This window comes from Corapipo altera, unplaced genomic scaffold, assembly GCF_003945725.1.
Source record: "Corapipo altera isolate COAL_440 unplaced genomic scaffold, ASM394572v1 44b, whole genome shotgun sequence".
NCBI lineage: Eukaryota > Metazoa > Chordata > Aves > Passeriformes > Pipridae > Corapipo > Corapipo altera.
In genome coordinates, this window is record NW_020884932.1 from 170,182 (window position 1) to 197,823 (window position 27,642).

At 36.9% G+C, this 27,642-nt stretch overlaps 1 protein-coding gene across 2 annotated transcripts in view; it reads left to right on the top strand.

The window, feature by feature from the left end:
• The window catches only part of ANO10 (anoctamin 10), a 124,953-nt gene that overhangs the window by 654 nt on the left and 96,657 nt on the right, over positions 1-27,642 (top strand). Inside the window, exons 1-11 of one of the 2 annotated variants that reach the window (XM_027659428.1) lie at positions 2,442-2,557; positions 2,694-2,867; positions 4,083-4,265; positions 5,922-6,056; positions 7,625-7,744; positions 10,276-10,845; positions 13,177-13,232; positions 14,122-14,196; positions 15,172-15,354; positions 18,742-18,933; positions 21,053-21,181. In XM_027659428.1, the coding sequence (XP_027515229.1) occupies positions 2,708-2,867; positions 4,083-4,265; positions 5,922-6,056; positions 7,625-7,744; positions 10,276-10,845; positions 13,177-13,232; positions 14,122-14,196; positions 15,172-15,354; positions 18,742-18,933; positions 21,053-21,181 (1,803 nt within the window). In that variant the 5' untranslated portion in view covers positions 2,442-2,557; positions 2,694-2,707. Of the gene's footprint in view, positions 1-2,441; positions 2,558-2,693; positions 2,868-4,082; positions 4,266-5,921; positions 6,057-7,624; positions 7,745-10,275; positions 10,846-13,176; positions 13,233-14,121; positions 14,197-15,171; positions 15,355-18,741; positions 18,934-21,052; positions 21,182-27,642 lie in introns of those variants that run through there. The other variant, XM_027659427.1, reaches the window with a different exon arrangement.

Consider the following 27,642-nt stretch of genomic DNA (forward strand, 5'->3'; position numbering starts at 1 on the left):
CTGTCCCGGCCGTGCAGTGAGCCTGTCCCGGCCGTGCAGTGAGCCTGCCCCGGCTCTGAACGGACCCCCTAGAAAGGGGCCGCAGCTCCCGCTGCCCTGAGTTGACGTGATGGTGTAATGATGGTCACAGGTTGGACTCGATGATCTCAGAGGTCTTTTCCAACCTAACTGGTTCTGTGACCGCCACCCAGCCGCTCCGTGACGGGCAGGGGGGCTGTGGGGCTTAGAGGGTCTTTTGGGTCTGTTCCCCACGCTTCGGGGTCTGTCAGAAGTTCACTGTGTATATATGAAAGAAGAGGCCAGATTACCTCACGTAGGGTCTGTGCTGGGCCTTGGGCAAGGTGTTTGGAAATCACAGGCACGATTTGGGAGTGCTTCTAATCTGTTCTAGTTTTCAGTAGTAATAGACCTGAAAATAACAAATCTTACCAAAAGCCAAAAAATAACAAAACAAACTGAAAGAGAGTGGGTTTAGATTGGACATCAGGAGGAAATTCTTTACTATGAGGGTGGTGAGGCACTGGAACAGGTTGCCCAGAAGCTGTGGATGCCTCATCCCTGGAAGTGTTCAAAACCAGGTTGGATGGAGCTCTGAGCAACCTGGTCTAGTGGAATGTGTTTCTACTAACAGCAGGGAACTTGAAACCAGATGATCTTTAAGGTCCCTTCCAACCCAAACCATTCTGTATTTTGTGTGATGATTCTGTGGTTGTTAAATAGTCACTATGCCAAGCATCAGTGACTCTGAATAAGTGGTAGGAGCCGATAAATGAAGTTCACTGAGCAGCACACAGTTTATACACAGACCTTTTTTTCAGAAAAGAACTGTTCTGCAAAGCTGTTTTCCTAAATAGTAATATTTAGTAAATAGCTAGTGCTTTCCATTCTTAAATTCTTTAGAAATTGCAGTATGCACAGTGTGTCAGGCATTATCTTAAAAAACCCCAACAGCTGATTATGGATAGGGATGCATTGAGGTGGAATGGCTTGTCAAAACAGTGTAGTCAGTCCCTGACAATCCCAGTTACAGTGCCTCATCCGTGATGGTGTTTTCCTTTGTCTGATTCATTCTGTTTGTGCAGATATGCATCTAAAATATTTTTAAATACTTATTAAGTGTATTTCTTTTAAAGATGTGTGCTTGGGTTCAGAACTGTAAATATGAGTGTTGCAGAATTGTGTGCATGTGAAAGGCAAGTGAAACTAACTGGAAACCCCATTGAAATTTTACTTGAAAGCTTTTTTTTGCCAGTGAAAAATGAATAGACTTTTTTATTATGATATGCATGTGTTTGCAGTATCGCTGTATTTTGTAGGATAGTTTATCTGAAATACTACAGACTGTGATTTCTCTTTGAATCACACAAATATAACTCATAAATGCTAAACTGCATCCTTACAGCAACTTGCTTCAAAATTAAGTAATTTCACTCTTTGAACAGGAAGGGCAACTGCTTAAAGACAGTGGGTAAAATCCTTTATTCAGTCAAGTTAATAGCAAAAAAACCCTCAAAACCCACCAAAACAAAATCGTCAAACCTTCCCCTAACTTGTAAATTAGTAAATTAAGTCTGTGATAGGTTTTTTGGCAGCTTTTTAATTTTTTTTTTTTATATTTAGTAGGTTAGTTACCAGATTGTTTTATATCAATACCTCTAAGTTGCTTTATGCAGCATGATATAATGATCTCTGTAGGATCTTTGTATAAAATCTGTTAACAAGACTAAAGAGGAGTGGCTGGAGAAAAGGAGGCTCAGGGGAGACCTTATCACTCTCTAAAACTACCTGACAGGTGTTGCAAGGTGTGGGTCTGTCAAGTGACAAGTGACAGGAGAAGAGAAAACGGCCTCAAGTTGTACCACTGGGTATTGCAAAAAATGTCTTCATGGAAGGGGTTGCCAAGCATTGGAATAGGCTTCCCAGGGAAGTGGTTGAGTCACCATCCCTGGAGCAATTTAAAAGCCGTGTAGATGTGGCACTTGGGGACATGATTTAGTGCTGGACTTGGCAGTGCTGCATTAATGGTTGTAGTCAAAGGTCTTTTCCAACCTCAACAAATCTGTGGTTCTATAAAGATCCACTTAGATAATTTGGACTTTTTAGACATAAAGCTGTGCTGATGCTCAGTGCTTTGCAGATGGACTTTGTCATAGAACACTTGGTTTATAGCTTTCAAAAAGTCATTTAAGTGCTTTGTGCTTAATTTGCCTATCTGTGTGACAGGTGTCTTGCTCACCTACCCAGCATAATAAAGGTTTCCTTGGTATGGTTAAAGCTTTACAATATTAACTGAGAAAGTTCCTTCTTAAACTTATGATGTGTTTACATACTTTTACCATGAGAAGCTTATTGATTTTAGATATCTGCTTGACTTAAGGTTCTGTTAATGTTTTCATTTGCTGACAAATACACTGTAGGAAATTGCAAGGTTGTTTTTGACAATATTTTCTCCCTATCACAACAACATTTTTCCTACTCAGAGAGTAGGACATAAGTAAGCCACTGAGGACTAATAATGCCTTGGCAACTGCTGAGGTTTCTCAAGCTGGTCACAGTAGTAAGTCCACAAAAATGCACACTTATGCCTTTGCTAAGCACAGACATGTGTAACTCGCTGTAGTAAAGTTTTGTGGTTTTTAGATTGGTGCAAACTATTTTTTAACACTTGCCTTTTATTCCGGTTTTGTACTTAGCAAGCTCGCAAGAGATGGTGCAAAAACCACAAAAGATGGCAGAAAGCTGGTCGTTCTTGGATACTGTTGAGTCTAACTTCAGGCCTGTGGTAGTGATTGAACTTGCAAAAGGCACCAAAGAAGAAACCATAGAATGGTTCACTAAACGAATTGTAGACAAAAAAGCAGATGGAGGTGAGTACAGTATGATCTTTGGTAACAGTTTGAAAACAAATTGGCTGTCACCAGGATATGAAGACTTACAGAAGGTTCGTTTTCTAGGAATTTGTGGTTTAATGATTGTTTGGCCAGTCTCATTCTGTTTTGCATTTTTGAAGTTGCTTCATTTAGAATGAGTAGAGCTTCATGCTGCTGTCATGAAACTGTAATAACTGAACCCTCTTAACACTGTTATTAATGAAAACATTGCCTTAAGGTCAAATGCCAGTTGAACTCTAGAATTCTTCTGTTTTTTCCAGTGAAAGCCTGATAACCTGTCTCTCAAAGTAGTTTTTATGTCAGTTTTTATAGCAATTGTCTAGAGCATGTTTCCCCTGTTGCTCGTGAAAACATGGTAAGCCTTGCCAAAATGAAGACATCTCACATCCTGTCCGTAAGACTTGGTACCATGTTGTAGAATAAAGTTAAGTTAGCAGAAAGCAATTTAATCTTGTTGAATTCATGTTGGATTTTAGTTACATTCTTGGTAGCTTGTAGGGTTTTACAAAGAATATTTCATCACTCATTTTAGTGGACTTCTGGCAGCTGAAGTTAGGCTAATTCATTTGTAAATTCTTGGGATGGTTTTGTTGTTTCTTTTTGTTTGTTTTGGGTTTTTGTTTGTTTGGGTTTTGTTTGGGTTTTGGTTGTTTTTATTTTGTTTGGGTTTTTGTTGTTGTTTGTGGGTTTTGTTTGGGTTTTGTTTTTTTTTTAAATTAATATTTTTTTGAGAGATTATTTATGGCTGTTGTAGTTTATAGGTTATGGTCAGTTATTCCTGTAGCTGTTGGATTTGTGACTACAAACTTGGTTTCAGGCCTCTGTTAAATAAATTAGGGATGTTTCTATCTCAAAAGTCTAGTCTCCTTAAAACATGTGGGACTGTTTGCAGAAGCACTGCTTGCTTATGGGATGTGAACATTAAGGGAGTGTAGATCCCAGTTGTCCCCATTGTTCCAGTTCACTGTTTTGAGTGCTTCCCCAGAAACAGGGCTAAATCCAAGGATGGCCCTGCAAGATTCTAAACACCCCACATCAAGTGCTGTTGAAGCCTTAATTCTTTGTGCCCTTAAGAAGCATTTTCAGTGCTCCTGTTAAATAGGACTATTGTGGTGGATGCTAAAACTGTAAGGCTTTTAGATGTAATTTTAATGTATTTTCTTACTTTTTTTGCCTTTCTTTACTTTAAAGGTGCACAACTGCTGATTAAACCATTGGTCACAGAAAATGGACATGAAAATATTTATTTAGTTGGAGCGTCCCACTTAAGGCTGTTGCTGGGAGCTGAAACTGTGGGTTTGGTGAAGGAATGTAATGATAACTCAATGAGAACTTTTACGTACAGCAGTAGAAAAACTTTCAAAGATTTTGCAGGTAAGCAGTTGTAGGGGTCTTTGTCATTGCAAAGTATGACTAAAGATTATAAGAATTACACTGCTAAATCTTTCACAGTCTTTATTCTATGGAAGGATGTCAGTGAACAGAAATAGGAAGACCAAGCCATGAATAAATACTCATTTTTAACTACAGAAATTCAGATCATATAATGATTTTTTTTTTTGTTCAAATGACTTTTAATTTTTTGCTTGTGTTTTCCTTTATGCTTTTCAATGCTCCAAATACTCTCTTATTTGTATGAAAGATTTTCATTGAAAATAAGACAAAATAGTTGATAAACATGATTTTGTGATTAACAATCAATGTTATAAATTAGCATAGCAATTTAATTTCTATGAGCCAGTTTTGAGGCTTATTATCTTATAATTAGCTGGAGAAAACAGAAACATTTTTCTCTATTACATGTACACACTAAACAATTAAACAATTAATTAGCAGTAAAGAGCCATTTAGTGGGATTTGGGCATGATTAGGGAAATTGTTCCTTTTCTTTTTTTGTTTTAAGGAGGAACCCATACAGTAAGGTTTCTTTTTAAATGTGCTGCTTGTAAGGTATTTAACCCCCCTACAGTGGCAGAACTCATTTTGCTTTCCAGGTAAATACTGGAGTTCCAGCTTAGTCTTGCCAGTACTTTTCATGTGCCCGTTTGAGTGATGCCTTTCACCACGTTTTCAATATCAAGGTTATTGAGTCCGTCTGAAACAATAATAAAGCTGAAGTTTTGCTGTATCTCCTGGTATTTTTTTCTTTTTACACATTAGTAGCAAAACCAAAAACATAAGTATAATTTTATTTTTGTCAAGGATAAAATAGTTGACTGAGTGAAAAATGTCACCTACAAAAAAACCCTTGCGGCCTGTGTTGTCTTGCTAGTATTTCTCGTTGCCCAGTTTAACAGATACTATGTTGTTATTCTTTGTATTAGAGATTTGCTGCTATTTTAGCTTCTTCTTAGTGTATCTAGGGCAATTTCTATTGTTTCTTATTTCTAAAAGGAGAAAAAATTAATTGGTCATTATCTGAAGGAAATCAGTCTTTTTTTCCTGGTGATGGGGTTGACAATAGATTTGTTACTGTAGCTTTCAAAAATGTGGGGTTTTTTGGAAGTTTTCTTATTGTTTTACATTTTTTCCATATTTTTATCAGAACTAATTATCTCGAATGGCTTATTATGTTTTGTGGGCAATAAGAGCAAGAGACTGATTCTGTGGTATTTGGTGTGAAATGCTTACTGTAAAGGAGATTTGTCCTTGACATCCTTCTGGTTTTTGCTATGTAAATACTTTGGGAACTGTATGTCAGAAAGGGTTATGGAGATGCTGAGATTGACAAATAGTGGATGCCTAAGGAAGAGTCTTTTAGCAAGGCACCAGCAATTAATACTTCAGAGATGTCTGTCTCTTCAGTGATTTGTTCTCTTAGTTTATCTGGGTAGTCAAAAAATGCAGTGAGAAAGCTTCTTCTCAAGAAGAAGTTTATTTTAAATAGTGGAGTTTTTGCTAATGGATGTTCTTTAGCAATAATAGTCACATAATTTTTTTTTCCTGATTCTGATCATTTTTTGTAGTTATTTGCTGCCAGGATTGTATTCTGTTGCTGCACAATTTCACACAACCTTCTTTTTGATTTAGATGACAATCACAATTTCCTTACAATGGCAGAATGTCAGTACATCATCAAACACGAACTTGAGAATTTGAGAGCTAAAAATGAAAAAATGATCCCTGGATATCCTCAGGCCAAGCTGTACCCAGGAAAATCAATTGGTAAGCAGTGTAGTTTGTGGCCTGTAACTCACTGTGTTGATGTAGGATAGTGTTCATTGTGAAAAAAAATTAATTTTCCTGTAATGAAGAGAAATTATTTGGACACTGAAGTCCCACTATTTTTAATCAGCTTTGTTTTCACACTGCTTCAGAGTGATAGGACAAGAGGAAATGGATGTACAGTGCAACAAGAGAAACTCTGAATAGGATCAAGAAAGTTTTTTTCACAATAGGGTAACCAAACATTGGAACAGGGAATTAAAGAGATTGTTGGTAACTCTGTCCTGGGAAACTTTTAGATCTTCACTGGAAAAGTCCTTGAGCAGCCTGATTTAAGCTAGGCCTACTTCAAGTAGGAAGTTGGGCCAGATTACTTCCAGTGGGCTTTCCATTCTGAGTTTTTGTGTGTGGCTGAGGCTCTGGCCTTATGTTCTTTTCAGTTGGATAGTTTTTACACATGTTGACATCATTCATTATTTTTAATTAGTACCAAAAATATTTATTTTTTTTAAAATTGCATAATGGTATACTTGGATTGCCTCTGTGTAAAAGTACTGGAACGAGTAACAGTGCCCCAGAGTTACAAATTTCATAATATGAAGGAAGTTTTGTTTAATTTCTTTGGTTTCGTTGATCCTCCTCATTGCTTTGGAGCTTTTCCTTTCCATGGCAGAAAGAAGCAATTTAGAGCTAGTGTTGTTTTTATGGAACTAGTTCATTGGCAGAGATGCTACACTTTCTTAGGAGAATTTATCTTAATATTTGTATGTCCTTCTAATAACAGTATCTTTATTCATTAGTGTTGGTCATCAAAGAAAGAGTTCTACGCATATTAGCAGTTCAAAAAATGTAAATAACTGTAAATGTAAGATGAATTTACATTGGTAACTTTGTTATATAGTCGAAGTATCTTTCTAGTTATGCCAAACAGATGCCTATGGGAAATGGTTAAATACTATCACACAGCTTCCAGTACCTCCCCTCTCTTGTTTTTGAGTTTATTTTCTTTTTTAATATGGTTGTAACTTCCAGAGCAGTCTGTTAATTTTTTATCCACACATGTAGTGTTGCTTTCCATAACAAAGTTAAATACAAATTGTGGAATATATAGTTTGTTTGCAATGAAGATGTGTTGTAATTTATGAATTAGTGTTAACTGATAATTCAAAAATGCTTTTAGTGTCTTTCCAATTATTAATACAACAAAGGCTTTCCTCACAAAGCTACAGAAGGCATTTCAGTTCTGATCTGTATCACTTTTTGTTATTGAAGCTGCAACTGATTATACTAAAAACTTATGGAATATTTAATAGATGTAAAAAGGTTACTGTTTTTCTTCCAGTGGACAGCACAGTCTTTGTAGGAATAAATATAACTGCTCTTTATTATGAATAATTTTTTAACTAACATGCAGACAATTTATTTTTTTTTTAATTCAAGTCCTGTATCTATTTCAAAGGAACTTTAGGCTTACTAAGTACATAATGTAACCTGTATGCTTATGTCAACTTTGTTGTCCTTTGAAGGTGTGCTAGGTACATTGTTGTGGTTTTTTTTTGTTCTTCTAGTGCGAAGGTTATTGACCAGTGGTATCCTAGTTCAGATTTTCCCACTGCATGACAGAGAAGAGTTGAAAAAGCTCCGTCACAGCTGGTATGGCCGAGTGAGGGTTGGCTATCAACCTTTAGGTACGTGAACACTTACTCCACTATGAATACAGTGCAGGGTTTCTTCTGGAGAAGTTTTCAGTTTGTGTGAGAAGACCAAAGGTCTAACTTCCACTGCAGCATTTAGCTTCTATAAAAGTGAAATCCTGTATGGAAGGTAAGTATGGTACCAAGAAGCCCGTTGTTTTCACTAAGAGTTTACCTTTTTACATCCTGAATTACCCATTGCAGTTCACCTCCTCAAACATCACCTTTCTGCCCAGGTTGTTTTGTTGACCTTTATGAATCAAAATCCCTTTTTTAAACCTTCCTTTGTTCTTACTGATCTTGGAATCAACAGAGTGGCTTAGGCTCTGGTTAAAAAAGCACCTGCGTTTCCGAACTTGTTGACATGCACAGTTGAAGTCCGTTCACTGAATTCTCTTTTGGTTCTAAGATGGCTGTAGGGTAATCTTTTGCTATAATGACTCTCAATACAACTGTTCTGGAGGGAAGCACTGGATGTCTCTTGATTTTCTTTGTCATAGCTTCAGGATTTCTGTACATAGACCTTTGGTTGTAGTTTTCAGGTTGGAGCTGGGGGGCAGTTCAAAGGCTCAGCGTCTGCACCATGGTCATCTAATGTCATTTTGAAATTAGACGTTGCTCTTTTACCAGTTGGACAAATTTTTTGTCTTTTAGTGTTTCCTGTGTGACCACCTGAAATGGTTCTAGACTTGCAAATTTGGTGGCTCCAGAGTCTGTGGATTCAGTGTCTGTGAGCTTCCACGTAACAGCAGTCTACAATCACAAATTCTCCCTACCCCTCAGTAAAGCAGTAATGTCCAAACCAAGACTGTTTAGTCAAACTGACTCTTGACAAGCTCCTAAATGTCTGGAATTCCCAAAGCTATTTTGAGTGGTAGGCATGTCAAAAGTGTGTTTACAGCAGTTTGTTTTAAATTCATTGTCTGTATGAAGACTGTTGTGTGCCAGCATCACTTGCATATATTTTAGACACTGAATAATCTTAAAATGAAAACAGTTTTTAGTCTGGCAATGTGGAAAGTTAAGTTTTAAACTCTAAACCCATGAACTTTACTTAAAAATAAGAAAGTAAGCATTTGGGAGTTTACCTGATTATAAATCTCTGGGTCTTGCAGTTGCTTGAGATTCTTTCCTGAGCTGCAGGACGTTAAAGATCTGGCTCGATAATACCTGCCTCCAGAGTATTGTCTTAGGAGTCTTATTGTCTGCTTGTCTTTTGTTTATATGAGAGAGCATTTTTTTTGACTGACACTGAATACATAAAAAAATGTCAGTAAATCCCAGGAACCTGTTAAGTATGTACTAATTTAAGAATGTCTTTTGTGTTGCATGCTTGGAGTGTGAAATGATGCTAATGACCTACACTTGAATGTATTTGTTAATTAATTTGCAATTGAGAGGGATGTTGGAGTTTGATTCTTCTGTCTGTTTACCTTTCCTTCCTGCTTTCAGAGACTTACCTGATGGGCAGCTGTGAACTTCTGCTGTAGTGTTTTGTAAACCATGAGCCATAAGAATGTTCTGGTACTGCGTGGGGCTTTGATGTGTTAGTCTGTAACAGAGGGTGTCAATTCACAGGTCGTGATTCTATGGCTGTTTTGTTAAGCTGGTGAATACGTAGCAGTGACATACAAGCAGTGCTTTCAAGCAAGCAAAGATGAAACAGATTTTGGCATTCAAAACTCTGCTAGGCACTTCTATATCTTATGTGGTGCTATTTCTAGATTATGTTGAAAAATACTCCTATATTTTTTGTTATTAGTAAGATAAGTGAGATCTTGTCTTCTTGGAAGTAATATATCTGTCATGAAATACATCCATTACTAGTGCACTTTTCATGTCTCTGTAACACCTGAGCAGACAGACTTAGTGAGTACAGCAAATGTGTATTTCATCTGTCAGTTGTCTGCAGAGAATGTCTCAACCTGGATGTGCTGACATGTTTAAGATTAAAGATTTCAATATACCTTCCATCTGTTCCTTTAGTTTCTTGGGGGTTGTCAAAGCACAACTAGCCCTTTTTGGCCCTGAGCAAGCTGAAACAAAGTTGTTTCCCAGGAGTACTTATGCCAGTGAGAATCTTCAGAAATTGTCACTTGCTGTTAAAATTTGGTTTGTTTTATATCAAATGCCATCAATGCCATCCTAGCCATTCATTGATCAATTCTGTTACCAAGATGATACTGTTTTCATTTTGGTTGGGGTTTCCCTTTTTTTTTTTTTCTTTTTCTTCCTCTGGATACCTGATGTTGATATAATAAGTATTGAGGTATTTGACTTCTTTACCATCTGAATGGTATGTTTATGTGTATGTGTATATATATGCAACATAAAAAGAAAATAATTCAGATAACCATCTGAGTTTTTGGAATAAGGGAGAAGGAGAAAAAACCCCCAATAATATTCATTGTGTTATTTAGAAAAAAAAATTCTGGCCAATGGAAAGTTCGTGTAAAGTTCAGTTTGGTGTAGTACTGATGTCTGTGTTTTAAGTGTAGTCTTATTTGATTCATTTCTCTCTGCAGATGACATACGCTGCTACTTTGGCGAAACCATTGCTCTCTACTTCGGCTTCTTAGAATACTTCACGTTTGCTTTGATTCCAATGGCTGTCATTGGGATTCCTTATTATGTGTTTGCATGGGAAGACTATGACAAATATGTGATGTTTGCCACATTCAATCTACTCTGGTCCACCGTGATACTGGAAGTTTGGAAGCGGATTTGCGCCATCCTGACGTACCGCTGGGGGACGCTGCTGATGAAGCGACAGTTTGAAGAACCAAGACCAGGCTTCCACGGTGTCCTGGGTATCAATCCTGTCACTGGGAGGGAGGAACCAGTGTACTCAAGTCTTAAGAGACAGCTACGGATTTATCTGGTGTCCTTACCATTTGTGTGCCTTTGCCTCTACTTCTCGCTGTACGTGATGATGATTTACTTTGACTTGGAACAGTGGGCTCTGGATTATCACACTGAGAACGAGTCTAACTTCAGCAGCTTGATGCTGTATGTGCCCAGTATCATATATGCTGTTGTGATTGAAATTATGAACCGTATCTATCGGTATGCTGCTGAATTCTTAACATCATGGGGTAAGAGAGTTGTTTATTCTTCATCCTTCAAGTTAGAATCCCAGATGCTTAGACTTTGTTTCTTTGTAGAATACATTACTGTGAGCTCCTGTTTAACAGAATGCTGAAGAAATTTCCTGAAGCAGTTTTTTGCTGTGGGGTAAAAGAGATAGCCATTTTAACTTCTTATATTTTGAGTGTTCTGAGATTGCAGTTTCATATTTGGGTTAATTTGCTCTGAGTCTGACACGCCATCAGAAGGGGTGATCCTGCCTTCCTCCTCAGCTGCTCTCTCCCTTTGGTGCAGAAGTCTCCCTTCCCTTAATTAGCTCTTTGTTTTGCTGTATCATCCTTAGTGGTGACAAAAGGGACAAGATGAGAGCACGAGGAAGGAGCTCAGAGGTGGATGGGTGGCAGGAAGGACTACCCTGGCAAGTTGCACCCAAAACCTGGGTTTGCTGAGTGTATCTTAATCTCCTCATGCATCTGTGCAGATGACAGAGGCACTGAGATAATGGAACCAAATCTAAAACCACGAACTAAATGTCATATGAAAGTGTTTGTGTATGGTACTTATATAACAAAGACTGAGATTTCATGTCCCTATCAAAATATATTTCTCTGGGCACTTTCAAAAGAGGAGGAATGTTATAATAGATTGCCTTTTTCTTCCCCTTGTCTGTGTGGCTTATTTAACAGATTGGGCCTTGTGTTTTGTAACCTAACATAAGGATAGTGAAATGCTAGTGTTTATTTTCAATTTTAGCACTTCTACAGACATGTGCAGTCACTTTCAGACAAAGTTAATAGATGAAGCTAATGGAGAGTTAACTGCTTTGTGTAGCTCCATATGGCATTAATTCGTAGGACAGAATCCAGATTACTAAAGCCAGAGACCCAGAAAATTAACAGAAGAAAGATAAAGCAAAAGGGAGATTGATGCAGAAGACAGAATAAAAAGAGGTGTTGAAGAGGGGCTTGGTTATGCATGCCAAATTGATTTGCTCAGCAAATTCAACCTGACAGCCACGATAGTAAAAGCAAGCAATTTCTTTATTTGTTTAGGACTGTTCAAGGTTTTTATTTAAGTAATGACTTATAAATTCATATCTAAGGTTCAGTTGACGGTTTTGTTTCACTGTTTTTACTGCACTGCAGGAAAAAGCTTTTTTCCATAATACCCAGTTGTGTTGATCAGATAGACTAAAATGTCTTTTAAAAGGCAACTCAAGGTTTTTTTTAATCCAGATATTTTTGATTTTAAGCTGATGTTTCATATTCAGCAGAGACAGTATTTATGTGATTTGCTACACTGACAGCTTGTGCCTTTTCTGCTCTATCCAATATGTTTATGCTGCCATGCTTTGAACTGTCCTACCTTCTTCCCCACCTGGCATGTTTTCAGATAATATCTGACTTACACAGCTAAACTGACAAAGCATGGGAAACAATCTGGGGTATTTTAAGCACACCTCTTGCAGCCATTTGTCATGAGAACTGATCATTTAGTGAAAGCTGAAAGTAAAAATTGCATTCAGTCACTTGAGCGCGTTTTCCACATGTCAGGCCCCGCTTCACACCCCTGTCAGAACAGAACTCTGCTGGTTTATGCTGAGTAACGTCCATAGGTGAAGGGTGTCTCCTTTCAGCCTTGTTGACACAGCTCATGTTAGTGTGCTGCCTTCTCAGTTACTCCTTAGCCAGGCCTTTAAAGGTACAATCTGACAAAATAGCAGAAAGAAATTGGAAATCTCCCATTCACTTTCCTCTTCTCCCTGCTGGTAAAAAGCCCTCCTGAAACATCAGCTTCTGACAGTTTATCTTGAATGAACTGAAAATCCTAATTTAGAATGAGTAATGCGTCTATTGAACTTCACATACTCTGGTCTTACTTTGGAGCATAGAGTCTGATCTAAATTCCTTGGAGATGGATGAGAGCATTTCTGTGAGCATTTACTGGTTTTGAATTAAATTTGGTATTGTTACTTTTCGTATTATATTCCCATTAGTCTTGCATTACTTTTCAGCCAAAGAACAGTCAATAGCTAGAAACATTTTGTTAAGTGTTAAGAATGATGGATGTTTTTCCTTTCTTTGCAGTAGAAAAAATACTAGAGTTGTAGACAAAAACCTGTATGATAATATTGTACATCAGATTAGCTTCATAGATTGAGGTACTGGTACCTCACTTAAATTTAAATTCTTTTTCCCATAAACTGATGGAGGAACATAAACTATTAGATAAGTAATTTTTAGGTGGAGGAAAAGTCTCTTTCTTCTTTGTATAACAATGTCTAGTGTATGATAAGAGCTTCTGCTGTTTACTGATCAATAATTTTGTTGGTATTTTAGAAAATCACAGGCTGGAATCTTCGTATCAGAATCATTTAATTCTGAAGGTTTTAGTGGTAAGTATGTAGTATAAGCAGCTTTTAAGATTATTTAAAAAGACAACTTGTCATGTGTTTTATTAATGCTTTCCTAGCATTACCTCACTGACCTACACTTTTGTTCAAGGCCAAATACAAGCACAAATATCAGAGTAAACAAGATTTCTATTGTGGTTACAGTAACTGCTAGACTATTTTAGATGCCTCTTTTTATAGTGGAAGTTGGCTTTTTATTGGTATTGATTGTTCTTTCATTAGGATTCTCTCTCTATATGTTTCCCTATTAATTGCTGTGATCCTGTCTTCAACAGGGAACTATTCCATTTAGTTTTTGGAAAATTTTATGGTTAACCATATTTTTAAAAACGCGTGTATTAACTTTTATGTACTGCCATTCAGACAACTGGTCAGAGGAGGCTGGAAATGTCCATCAGTCTGTTCCTGTGCAGTTTATAGTATATACTGATCTATTTACTTTGTGTCTCTGAACAACTAGCTTTTGTGTTTATGTGTATGTGTTTGGTTGCTCTTTCAGGTATGTGGTCAGAGTGACACTGGATCTAAGGAATTGTACCGTAAATCTTAAATTTGCTTATAAGATGTTCAGTAAAAGCAGTTGCCAAGATTGGTTTAACTAATTTCCTTTTTGAAAAGATTGTTTTAAGTCTCTTCCAGAATTCCTTTTTTATTTCCTTCAGGGTGATGGTTTTTTGGTGTGCGGTTTTGTTTTGAGTTTTTTGTTGACTTTTGTATTAAATCATTTTAAATTTTAAACGTGGTAAAGAAAATTTTGAGGAACAGTTTACATCTGCATGGAAGCTGTTTAGTCAAGATATCTGTTAAGTTAGATGATATTCTGCAGCTGAACTTTTGCTTGAGCACTGAAACTAAATATTTTTATTTGCAGTTCAACTTCTTAAATTGTTTTGCATCTCTCTTCTACATTGCCTTTGTGCTGTTTGATATGAAGCTTTTGAGGCAGGTGAGTTCCAAGAGCATCTTAAGAATGTTGATGAATCTAGGAAAATGAAGGATTGATTGAAACAGGACTTTAGTATTTAATTATTATTCTAAAACATTAGGTTGACAATTAATATATTTCATATATATTTTCTTAGGAATCCATCTTCTGTGTTTAAGTTCCCCTAGCACTGTTGCAGATTCATAACGGAATAGAGCAATTCTTTCCCTCTGTATAAAATGAGGAACTGTTTTCAAATAAATTGATTATTCCCTTACACAGATGAGGCTGGGAAATTTTCATTTCCTCTTTATTTCCTTTTACGTCAGAAAATTATTATCTCTGTAGTGTTCTTAATGAGAGACTCTCGATGATGGGAGCATGATTAAGTTTATAGCTACGGTGAGGATCTGTAAATAAATAAAGGCAAAAATAATTTGTAGTTAGTATTTTAAATCAACTTTCTGTTGTTAATATCTTTCATCCACTCAAATGCATGAAAAATGGGTATAAGGAAAATATTTTTGCTCCAAACATAATGAACAGTACGACAAGAACCTCAGCTCAAGATCTCTGTTCCTTTAAAGTGATCTCTAGCAAAACACTTGGCATATCTATACCAGACATGACATTTGTGATATTTCATCTACCTTCAGGTAAAAGCAAGAAGAAAAAACGTAGAAAAAAAAAGATTTTTTAGCTCCATGATCGTCATTGGCATATGTTAAGTGTTACCTTTCATTGTACTTGGTGCACTGTGTCCAGGATACATTCAGATCCACAAAATATTTAGTCTTCTACTTCATCCTTTTCAGTGTATAGCAAAGAATAGGAACTAGAGCATCTATAGCTTTCATGTGCTGTTGCTAGGTTTGTTAGGCTGGCCTTTTTCTGTCATAGTATAATAACTCACAGTGTTACTAGAACACACAGAATTGCAAATGATCATACATTTATCACAGTTCTCTTTATTTTTATTTCTTTTTTAAACTTAAGAGCTTGGCCACTTTGCTGATAACTTCGCAGATCCTCAATCAGTTTGCAGAATCCTTGCTTCCTTACTGGCTCCAAAAGAGACATAACAAGAGGATGAAGAAACTCACTTGTTCTCAGAAAACTGATACAGACCTGTCATTAGCTGAACAAGTCAATATGGAGAAAGAAATGGGAACCTATTTGGTATGTTCTATCACTGTAAAAGAGTTAAAAGTTCTCTGGGCTGTAGTTGACAGAAGCATCAGCCAGGGCAAATGAAAATATTTCTGGCTGTCTGGCCTGACAGCTTATTTCCAGCTTCATCAATTTTGCTGGTCGTATTGTTTATGCAGCTACATGGTACTCTGGATCGAGAAATGGATACAGTGCAGGATCCCTGTTCCACCAGAAGGAAGGGGAAAGAATGAACAGCTGTATCTGGAGCTATGTAATCCTGTATCAGCAGAAAGAAGTATTTGTATAATATACCCTTAATCTCCAAGAGTAACCTGAAGGCTACCAGGATGAGTAACCTGGTATAGGGAAGAGGGAGGTTGTTCTGGTTTGATTTTACAGTGATACTAGTTTAAATGGTCAGTTAAACTAAAGCCTGAGAGAGAGTGTGCTCATGTGTGGATGGGGCCAGAAATGGAGAGAGCAGAAGAAACCAACTCTGCAAAACAATACTGCTGCTGGAACCTCTTGCTTCATGAAATCACAGCTTTAGCATTCGCTGTCTTTCTGGTTCTGTTCCTGACCACCTCCTACCCAGTATAATTTTTAATTGTATTTAACACACTTCTTGCAATTCACTATTTGCAGTTCTAAAAGAATTGGCAAAGTAGATATCGGCATGTATGTTAAGGCCTTAAAGACTGGCTGATAGCTTTCTTGATCGGGTGCTGCAAGCATAGTCACAAGAGTCTTAATACTGTATGATTTACAGTACTTCTACAGAGTAAGAATTACATGTAGATAGTGTGCCTTATGTAAAAGGTAGAGATCAGCAGTTTGAAATTTGATATTAATACCGTATCACATTCCTCTCTTCCTACATGAAGTGCCATGAAATGGGAAGATGAGAAAAGAGATAGCACCTTGACAATTGAAAAACTGTACAAATGTTACTACTTGCTTTCCTATGTGAAGACTGGTATTTCCCATGTTTGATACGGAAGGAGATAGATTTAGACAGCATGTCTGTCTTGCATTGGGGAACACAGCAGATATCCCTGAGTTATGGCTGAACTGATCAGCATAGTCCAGCACTGCACCTGCAACACTCTGTGTCAGCGTCAGGCCTTGGTATGCCTGAGCAGATGAGCTCTGGCTCTTAGACCTGAGCTGACTTCTCTTCTCAGCTGTCCCATACAAAGCCAACGTGGTGTCTTTGAGTCACATTGCCCAGTGCTTCTTGTGCAGAGCTAGATCAAATGAATCTGCACCTGTTGTGCCGTTGTGCCCTGAATAGTTTTCTGCAGGGACCCAAGAGGTCAGTTGTAGAGTTAGGACTCTGCCTTGAACATGTGCACTGCTAGCCTCAGTTTCAGTTCAAGGTACCGTGTACTCAAGGCCTTAATTTTATTTTCAATCTAAATATTGTCATTATGCTGTGCTTGTGAACACATATTAGACCACTGATTTGTTTGCAAGCAGTGAGCTGTCAGCAGGCAAGAATATTTCTAAAATTAAAGCTGTCACAAGGGGGAAGCATTTGACTATGTTTAGTACCTGAGGAATTTAGCAGGCGCCTTGATAGAATTCTGTGTTTCAGGCTTTTGTCTTTTGTTTTCCTTCCTTTACATGCTCTTCAGCATTTAATTCTCTATTTTTTTGTTCTCGTTCTTTCTCACTTTTCAAATCTCCAGGCCTTAACCCTATTTAAGATGCAAAAACATGCTGCAGTAATTTTTAAATTATTTTTTTAGAATTTCTGCTTCTCTCCTCTAGTTCATTTTCTCCCTGAATTTCTGAATTTTTGTTGGTTTTGTTTTCTTGATGCTGTAGTTCATGTGCTGATCTCACGGCTGACAGTGGCACAGTTAGAAATTTCTTGAACATCATATCAGACTCCCTGTTTTCTAACACAAAGTTTCGTAAATAAATACTTATTTTCTTTTCATACTCCGCTGTTCTAAAAGTCAGCAAGGAAATGAGAAGAAAGGTGTGAGGAAGCGGTGGGAATGCTGTGCAGTTACTGTGCAGAAGGAGGGGCACAAAGGGAAGCAATGCTCTCTGACTGCAACACTTGTCTGAGAAAGGGATAGCAGGAACAGATAATGTGGCTGTCACTCCAGTGAGGGATCCTGCACAAATGTCCCTAAGAAAGACCCTAATAAAATTCAGAGTTTGTACAAAATGTTTCTGAGGAAAAATCTTAATGGCTTTAGAAGTCAGGTAGCTCTTCGTGGTTTGACCTGCAGGTCAGTTTGTCAGACTCAGCTAAACTGTGCAACTTAAAAATGACCTCAGATGAAAATGCAACTAATGAGCACCCCGTGTTGATTTCTGAGCTTGCAGGCTTCTACTACCTCTCTCTCTGTTTGCTAGGGAAAAAAGCAAGAGATGCTGAAAAAAGGTAGTCAGTTTAACAACTGTAATGGGCAAAAAAATATTAGAGAACCATGTGTCTGAGCCGAAACCAATTTTATGTGGTTCCTGTAATAATCTCAGTTACTGTCAAGTTTTCAAGATTCAAATTTCGAGAGATAGGACAATATGTGGGTCTGTGTAAATATAAGATAGCTAGATCCCAGTTTAACTTGTTTGTGGTATTTCACCCTCCCTTGTTCAGTGAATGCTTTTTATTTAAAAGTGGTTGTTTTGGTTCTTTCATAAATAATTGCTGCAGTAATAGAAGACCATTATTAATAGTACAAAACCAATGTGCAAATATATGATAAACTTACATGTGAATACTTAATAAGCATGTAAGTATCCACATTCTTGGTTTAAAGATCAGGTGATTGATGTGTTGTGGATTTGTTAAAATAGGTTTTGTTTGTTTGCACTAGTTGTTCCTTTCAGATGTCAGTGCTGAATTGTGTCATTTCATCCTTCAAGTGGGCCACTAACTGACCTACTCCTTTTGAAATAAATAAGCAGAAGTACGAGAAAAGAGTTGCCTATCTACCAAACCAGCCTTTCTGTTAGATCTTTTATGGTCAGTCTGAAATACTAGGATTTCTGTTGCCACAATGCTCTTAGGAGAATATTCTGACAGTTTAAATGCATGGTGTTGTTTTCCTGTTCCCCACTGTTCCTTCTGTTACTGGTTCGCTGAGATAGTCAGGAACTTGAATTGGATGAATATATTCATACTTCTTGTTATAAGGATAAGAAGTGTGACTTCCAGAAAATGGATTAGGTAAAACGAAAAACCTTGGCCTTCCCTTATAAGAAGTTTTGAGTAATTGAATAATTCCAGATTAACTAGATTAGAGTGTTTTAATTGTTGTTTTCTCTCAGCAGTCATTCCCAAAAAACTGATTTGGGATGAGGAAATGAGTTTACAATTCTATTGTTATTACTGTGTTTCTTCATCTGTTTTTTGTAGGTTACAGTTGTTCTTATTTTTGCTCCGTTTTTCAGGGTACTTTTGATGATTACCTGGAGTTGTTCTTACAGTTTGGCTATGTGAGTCTTTTCTCATGTGTTTATCCACTGGCAGCTGTCTTTGCAGTGTTAAACAATATCACAGAGATCTACTCTGATGCCTTAAAGATGTGCAGAGTTTACAAGCGTCCATTTGCAGAACCCACAGCAAATATTGGTGTTTGGCAGGTAATTCTTGTGTCTTTTTTCTGTTTATTTGTTTTAAAAGAGGTTTCAACAAATATATTTAAGCTGTGTGTTTAGCCCATGAGCCACTTCAAATTTCAGTAGGTGCTTTGTTCTCTTCAATGCCTTAGAATATTTTCTATCCAACTATACATCCAAGTGATTTTTTTTTTGTGGGGTTTTTGACCACATGTCTTTCAGTTGCCCTTGAAAAGAAAACAAATCTTTCTTTTAGTTCTTGTATATGTATTGTATTCCTGTTGCAATGCAACATAGCAAACCTTCCAGATACTGCCTGGTACTCTTTATAGCCCACGTATTTTAGAAATGGTAATATCTGATTTAATCTCAGAAGCGTGGAGCTCAGCAAGGGTTTCAAAAAAATGGAAGAATAGATAAGCCACATGCTTGGCTTGTGCCCTTGTGATCACTGGTAGTCAAGGTGGCTAATTTTAAAATAACCTGGATCTGTGAGCAGGAGCTGGAACTTTCTGCACAGCCTGAACGCTGTAGTCTATCCAAACAATTTCATGCTAGTAGTACTGGGTTAAGGATTTTCTGTCCTCAGTTGTTTGCCCGTGCAATCATGCCAGCACCAGCTATTTTGGAACTTGTTGAGTGTGTTGCATCAGTGAACTTATCCTGACCAGAGTATATTCTGGAAAGAAAGGAGGCAGCTAAGTTTCATCCAGAGACTCCAGCATTCTCTAATAGCAGTGGCTTGATAAGGAGTGTGAAGTCTGTTGGGGGAACTTTTCTAGGGGATGATCCATATTCTAGTTTTATTTAACAAGTTTTCTAGTGATATGTAATGGAGACAAAGGGCACAATTAACTAATCAATTGTTTAATTTGGAGGGGGTGTAAATATTATCAAATGAAGCAAATGAGAGATGAGAAATGAAATCATAAAACCTCAAGTGAAACATACTGTAAAAACATGCAAACCAAGGATTCTGAGCAATGTTCACTAGACACATAGATATTGAGGTGGACTTATACAAGGAGTCTTTTAATAATGTGTCATTAAAATGTGTGAATTATAATCTGATTGCATTTTAACTTGGAATGTATTTTCTCAGTCCAAATCTATGCTGCTGACATCTTGATGGCATAGCTGCATTGGCCAGTGGTGTGAGCACCAGAAAAATCAGGCTGTGGTCATAAGTCACAAGCATAGCTGCAGGTATATGAATAGCATTTTGTTTGGCTAGAATAGTTTGTTTCAATCAAGGGAGTAGACTGAAAAATTATAACAATAATTTTATTTTTTATGGTGTCATTTTTTTTAACTAATAGTAGAAATGCATTTACTTTTTGAATTAAAAATAATGACTAAATTTCGAAGTTTTTTCTTTCATATGGGAAGTTAGAGTATTTGCTGAAAGATTTCTGTTAAAGGAATACTGGAATCATTTTACCAGGTGAGCTGAGTCACCAGCTTCTTTTCAAGGAGAAAGCTACTTCTGCTAATTCATTGTGACAGTTCCTACAATTCAATGTCAGTCTTTCTCCTTCCAGACAGGACCTTGCAATAAGTAACCATTATATTGCAAATGTAATTGTTAAGCTGTATTAATATTTTCAGACATTTTGTGGGAGCTTTGGGAGTAGGCAAGAACTTCTTAGACTTGTGCTGTTGCATGTGTTTAAATGTAAATCTTTCTTTCAATAAATTTCAGCTTGTGCAACTAGTTGTGATTTAGAAAAGCAATTCTAAAAGTCATTCTAAACCATCCTTACCTTTTCCCATTACTTAGCGTTCAGATAAAACATCCAAAACCAGTGTTAGGAATACTAGTTCCTCTATGAACTTTACAATTTTTCCTTTATCCTGAAATAAATTTGTTCAGGAGTACAACTGTAGATGAGTGCGTACTCTTTTGCTTGTTCAGGTTATAACTTTGTTGTGGTTTTGTCTTTGCCTGTCAAGCTGATGAAGTCTGGACTGCTTGCCAAACAAGTCTTATGCCATAGAATTCAAAAGATGAAGGAAAATGAAATTTAAGCTAAGGGGTCTTCTGAGGCTTTAATGAAGAGAGAGGTATTGTCCAGAGCAATTTGGGGACTGGTAAATTATAGGCAATGGTCGTAACTATAAATATATTTGTGTTTTATTTCAGTTGGCTTTTGAAACTATGAGTGTAATATCAGTTGTAACTAATTGTATGCTGATTGGAATGTCTCCACAAGTGGATGCCCTTTTCCCAGACTCCAAAATGGACCTTGTTCTGACTGTGGCATTCATTGAGGTAAGCGTGCCTTCAAACAATGCATGTTTTGGCAAATAACATAAACACCAGTGAAAATGACAACAGGAAGTAGACTTTCCCTTGCACCTTATATTAAAAGGAAATTAAGATTTTCCTATCAAAGAAGAGTTTCAAAGTCTTGCTTTTTGAGTTCTTTCTTTTCCGTGTTTTCCTATACTGTGAATGCTGCTGCCATACTTTCCCATGCATTCCCAAGATACTGTTTATTTGTGGCTTCTTGTATTTCAGGTACTTAGTAGTGCTATTTCAAGAAGCAAAATAATCAAATTTTTGTGAACTGGTTATTTCGCTGCTTGGTTTGTGACCCCAGCATATCTTAAGAAGACTTTGTACATAATCTTTATGGGATGTATCCTGTAAGGCTATGTGAAACAACTGTGGTTGATGACTGTAAATGTTGGTAATTGTAACAGAATTTGGGTTTAATCTTTTCCTAATTCTGTGTAGTAATCACTTGAATGTCATTCTTTTCAGACATGGAGGGATGTCTGTGGACATTTTACATAATAACTGAGATTGCAGGACTTTGCCCTTATATATCTTCCCTTCAGAGTTTTCTTGTGTACCATTGCCTTGACTTTCATCATTATGCTATTTTAGCCTTTAGGAACTGGATTACTTTCCTTGTGGCAAAAGGTCTGGACTGTGTCTGTGTAGTTATTAAAGTGCATCACCTTACCGAGGTGCATCAGGAGCACATATTTCTTTGTTGTTCTTTTTACAGGTGTTAAATGTTATGCAATGAATTATGAGCTTGCTTTGAATTTTATTTTCCAAGCCTTAAGGTTTGCAGAATTAGCTCCAAATATGAACATGTCAGCTAGTTTGCTGAAGTTAGGGTCTACAGGCAGCCCAATTGAATTGCTCTTCAATTATGCACGTGTGAATGTTTACATTAATCTCAGTGAGATATTGTCATACAAAACTAATTTGGTGAAATTCTAATTATATAGTTTATTACTGGATAACATATCTAGAGAGATCATATTATGAAAACTGTATGACTAACTGTAAGCAGGATGGATTTATGGCAGCTTAAAGAGATGGAGCTGTTTTTGCTTTTGCTTGCTGTGTATTCCCCTCTTATCTGTTTGAATGTGAAGCTGGCTGGGTGATCTCTGGGCTGACCTCTGTTTCCTGGTAGGCCACAGGAGAATATCAGCATTTTTCTCTCTAAATTATAAATTCTGTGTATATGCAGCCCTTAGGGGACAGAAATTGCAGCATGGTAATTAGGTAGCTCTTGGAATTACTTTTTAACATTGTATCTCAAAACAACTATAAACGTGGTGGAAAGGGGGATTCAGAAAACAAAGGGAAGAAAGTTTGGAGAGAAAAGATAAATTAGTACTGAGGGGTAGAGAGGGGAAAAATGTTGTCTTATACAGAAAAGCAACTTTGTTGAAGACCACCAATCTATAATTAACATTGTATGAAGGGACTGTTGGAAGCTAATGCTGGATGAGCTAGAGGAGAGGTAACCATTTGGTTAAAGAAAAGTTTTCTCTTCTTCTCCTTAATTAAAAAAACCCCACCAAAACCAACACCAACAAAGCAAGTCGTAATGCACTGGTCAGAAAAGGTCTATTTAAAAAACAGTTTTAATCAGAAGTATCCAGTATGCTTAATAATGTTAAGTATGCTAGTTTGAGGGGTTTTTTTGTGGCTGTTTTTCTGTTATTACAAACTATTTATTGTCTGAGAAAACACAAAGATACAAACCCAACATATGAGTCTTACAGTATGTTTCTGCAACATAACGAGCCATTTGATTTTTTTGGAATGTTGTTGGTTATAAACAGTTACAAAACTATTCAATGTGAAATGTAAGACTTTTGCAATCTCTGTAAGGACACTCTTTCAGTACCTTTTAAACAATATTTATCAACTTCATGGGTGTGGGGTTTTTGGTTGTTGTTGGTTGGTTGGTTTGTTTTGTTTGTTTTAATATCTAAAGACATAGAGACTAGCTCACGTTCTCCAATCTTGCAAAAAGTTTTGTAACACAAATTATGAACTTTCTGGAGTCCAAAAGCGTTCTCCAAAGTGAAACACATTTTATACAGAAATTTTATTTTAAAAACTATATGAAAATGAACACAGCACACGTAAGTTTTGCTTCTGTTGTAGATGTTTTCAATTGTGTTGACAGTTAAACATATCCTCAGTTACAGAAATGTTTTTTTATCTGAGGTTCTGGTTAAAACACTGATTACTAAATGTTGAAAGAAGGGAGTGGTACTAGATGCTGTGGGAGTATGAACAGCAGCAGTACAGATTTATGGCAGCTCTAAGAGATGAGGCTGTTTTTGCTTTTGCTTCCTGTATATTTATTCCCATCTTATCTGTTACACTGGGACTTTCTTTTATCTGCTGTATAATGACCCACATTAGGGAATTGATCTGGGAGAAGCTGTCTGACCCAGTTCACTAGGGAGCAGGGCAGAAGCAGCTGTGTGTGGAAGACACACAGTAGTGCTATGGTAGGTTTGTGCTGGATTAATTTGTGGGATGTCTGCACCACTGACCCTTTCTCCTTTAAGTACTGTTTAACCTACAGGAAGATCTCTGAACTATGAAAGGAGCCCAAATGTCATGTATTACCAGTATTTCCATGCACCTTTACTATAGTTATTAATAATTAAACTCTGCATTTCAGTGGTAAAGAAAAATTCACGAACAGAATATATCACATTAAACCTCTAGGACAAACCTGGTGCATCTAAATTACATCAATGTCAAGGTAGGAAAAACTTTGGATGTATCAGGGTGTTGATAGGAAAGTGTTTTAGATCACCTAGCAGAGATTCAGAAACATGATTCAGGTGAGTTATTTTACTTTCTGGTGTTTGCTGCAGCTCAAGGTGAGCATTTTACAGTGTGTTTATACTATTTTGACAGCAGCTTGGCAGGCAGTTTGGAAATGTTAAGAAAGAAATTTCTTTGAGTTGGCTAAGTGTGTTTTCATGTGTTCTATTGTTGGGGTAGCCTACTTAAATCTTAGCTGTTTAAGTATTTTAATCAGTTTTAAGTAATTGAGACTCCAGTTGAATATTCATGTATCTGTTTGATGCAAAGCTAAACAGAAAAGCACTGTTGCTGTCAAAACCAAGCATAGATATTAGCAATGTCCTGTTTTGCTTTGTTGTTTGTTTTGGTTGTTTTGTTTTTTTTTTTAAATGCTAGTGCTTTTTAATAATAATACTCCTCAAAGGGAAACAGTGTATATGGCAACATTTAACATCATCTACTACTGGAGTAATGAAGAACTGTGGTTGATATTCCTTTAAGTGTTCTGTACCCAACCCCTACAGATTTATGCAAAATATTTTTATTTTCATTTACAACTCTACTGCTATCTACATTTTTGGTGGGAATATGTATTGTGTGAAAATGCTAATTAGAATAGCATAGAATAAAATATTACCAATTGCAAAATAATGGCAAGCATTAAAATTGCATATAATAAATTTCTTGAAGTATTAAACCAGTGATTTTTTTTTGAACAGTTGACCTATTTTCATCAATTCAACATCTGCTTCCATGGCAACATGATTTGAACCGGGAGCAGAATGATGAAACTCCCCTCTCTTACGTATGGATGGATGCTAACTGAGTGCAGCCAGTGCAGTTTTCAAACAAAAAGAAGTAAGCAAATGTCCTTAAAACAGGAAACGATAAATCCTTATTAACATCATTTTAAAATAGTTTATCCCGTAGTGTGTTTAGTTATTCAGGCTTTACTGTACACACATAATTCTGGTGTGTACTGCAGGTGCAAAGTAGGACATTCCAAGCATGCGTCTGTGCTCGTGTGAAACTGTTCCAAATCACTTCTGACTTCCTACACTGATTGGAACCAAAAAAAAAAAGAAAATTACTCTGAAGAAATTCGATGGATAGTTGGGGTAGTGGGTTAAAACAAGGTCTAACCTTAATTCTGCAGTGCTTTTTTTATTTTTCTCTGAAAACTGTTGACAAAGAGTTTTGTTCCTGGTGACTGTTTCTTTTTAAAGTAGACTCTCATAAATTCCAAGAATGGTAATTAAATCAGTTCTGGGGCTACTATGAAAGTTGAGTTCAAGAAATCAGTTGTATGTGCAACTCTTAGTAGTGATTTTTGTTTATAACAGTACATCAGTAGGAGTGTTTTGAACCAGTAGCTGTAAAATACAGCTTAACATGAGTGTATCTGGTTTCCAAAAGTAACTCATTTATCCAGCACTCAGGTGTGGTAAACTAATGCAAAGCTTTTTTGCAGAAGTGCATTTAACCTAAATGTTCTAGATCACATCTAGGCATTTGGAGATTAGCTTGGAAATAATAAGTAATAATGGAGGTCTCTCTTGATAACAGGAGTATAAAATCTGACCTTACAGACTACAAATATGGTTTTGGGAAGAATGTAGTCAACTATGGTATAGATGGGCCCTTCATGTAAGGATATGACTGGTTTATTTGTAATAAACATGGCTTAAACAATTGGGCTGCATCGATTTAATTTCATAGAGTTCTCATAAGGATTTGAAATTAGATCTTCATGAACAGCATAAAAAAACCTATATTGAAAAGTCGTTTCTGTAAGAAGTATGAAGTGGAATAAGGGGAGTAACCCTTGTTTTTTCTAGATGAGGAGGAGCTGACAGTCCATTTATCAAAGGCTGGAAAGTGAGATTTGTAGCTTGTTAATAAAACTGATCCAAAATCAAAGTGGTTGAAAGTTGTCTGGTACATCTGCTTTTCTCTAGAGGTCCATTTTATTAAGTGTATTCTTCATCAAAGGCCTTGTGTTGTACAATAGAAACTGAACTTCTGCTGAGCACTCAGTGTAATGGCCCCAACATTCAATCAGTTCAACAGTAAGCTTGACAGTTGTTTCTGAGATGATGTGCCAAATGAACTGGGAAACATTATCAGAGTCAAGCAGTTTGGAGTCTAGTAGGTGACAAGGCATCATCATAATTTGCATTCTGCATAAACTTGAAAATCAGTAAACATTGCATCCTGAGTGCAGTTAAAGATCTTTTGAATCCACTTCCTGAGCAAAAGCAATTTTAGGTGGATTGTTACATCAAAGTATTTTCCTTTTTTTTTTCCTTTAAAAAAAATCCTTAAACATTTTACAACAGATTTCAGTGCAATCTGGTTTTTCCCAATGAAGTTGGGTAACTGTTTTTTCACAAAGCAGTACTAGTTGGCTTATTTTCTGGCAATAATGTACACAATTTCATTCTGACATGATAGAAGTAAAGTGTGGTCCTGCATGGAATAGTGTTCCACATGTGTGGAGCAAATAGCTTTATTCATGTAGAACTCAGGAGTCTGGGGTTTAGCAGATATGCTAAATATACACTTATGCATTGGCCAGCTTTACATAGTAAAGAAACTGGGAAAAAATGCAGAAAAATAGGCTGCATCAGCACAGGCACATATATAAATCCATTGACACTAGTGGAGTTATAAAAATGCAAAAGTTGAAGCAAAACAGCTGTGCATAAAGTGCTATTTTTGCAAATTATTTCTGTGTTTGTGACAGGTACTAATGTAACATAGTAGCTGCAGAGTTTCACATATGGAGTCAGACAGCAATGTAGATTGGAGGGGACCTCTGGCGATTATTTGGCCTAACCTTCTGCTGAAAGCAGGACCCTAGATTACATTGTCCATGTCCTTGTCAAGATAAGTCTTGGATACTTGCCATGAGGGAAAGTTCACCACTTCTCTAGGCAACCTATTCCACTGTTTAATTATTCTCATGGCAAAGAACTGTGATTTTTTTCTATGGCAAGAAAAAATTTCCCTGGTGCAATTTGTGGCTCATGGCCTCTTGTCTTTTTGCTGCGCATCCTTGCAAAGAGGGTATATCTGTCTTCTTGGAAGCTATTTGTTAGGCGTTGGAAGACTGTGATTAGATCTTACCCACCCTTCCAGGCCTTCTCCTGTCTAAGGGTAGCAAACCCAGTTTCTTCAACCTGTGTTCATATGTCAGGTTCTTCAACCCTGGACGTGGCTCTCCAACAGGCCCCCTTCAGGTTTTCGGTTTCTGCCTTCCAACTTGCCAGTGCCACTTTCAGAAAAACAAGTGTTTCTCATGTGGGTTATCCCCTTATGTCTTTCTGCTCATTACAGTGTGTATTCTTTCTTCATCTTCAATCTATTTGCTTTTTAATCAGAGAAAGTAATTTCTGGGAGCGTTGTACAACCATTTTAACTTTCTTACTGCTGAAATATTTTTGGCAACAGTCTTGAGGTATCTGTCTTGCCATGTGCTAATTCTTTTCTGTGGCAATGTGTTTTTTCCACACTGACATGCATGCATATATATTGGATGAGGACACTTTGTTTATAACCTGAGTATTTTGTCAGTTTTCAGGTATAAATGTAAGGCAGAGTACTTACTGGTAAATATTTGATGTGTGGTTTAAATTTCTTTCCAAGAG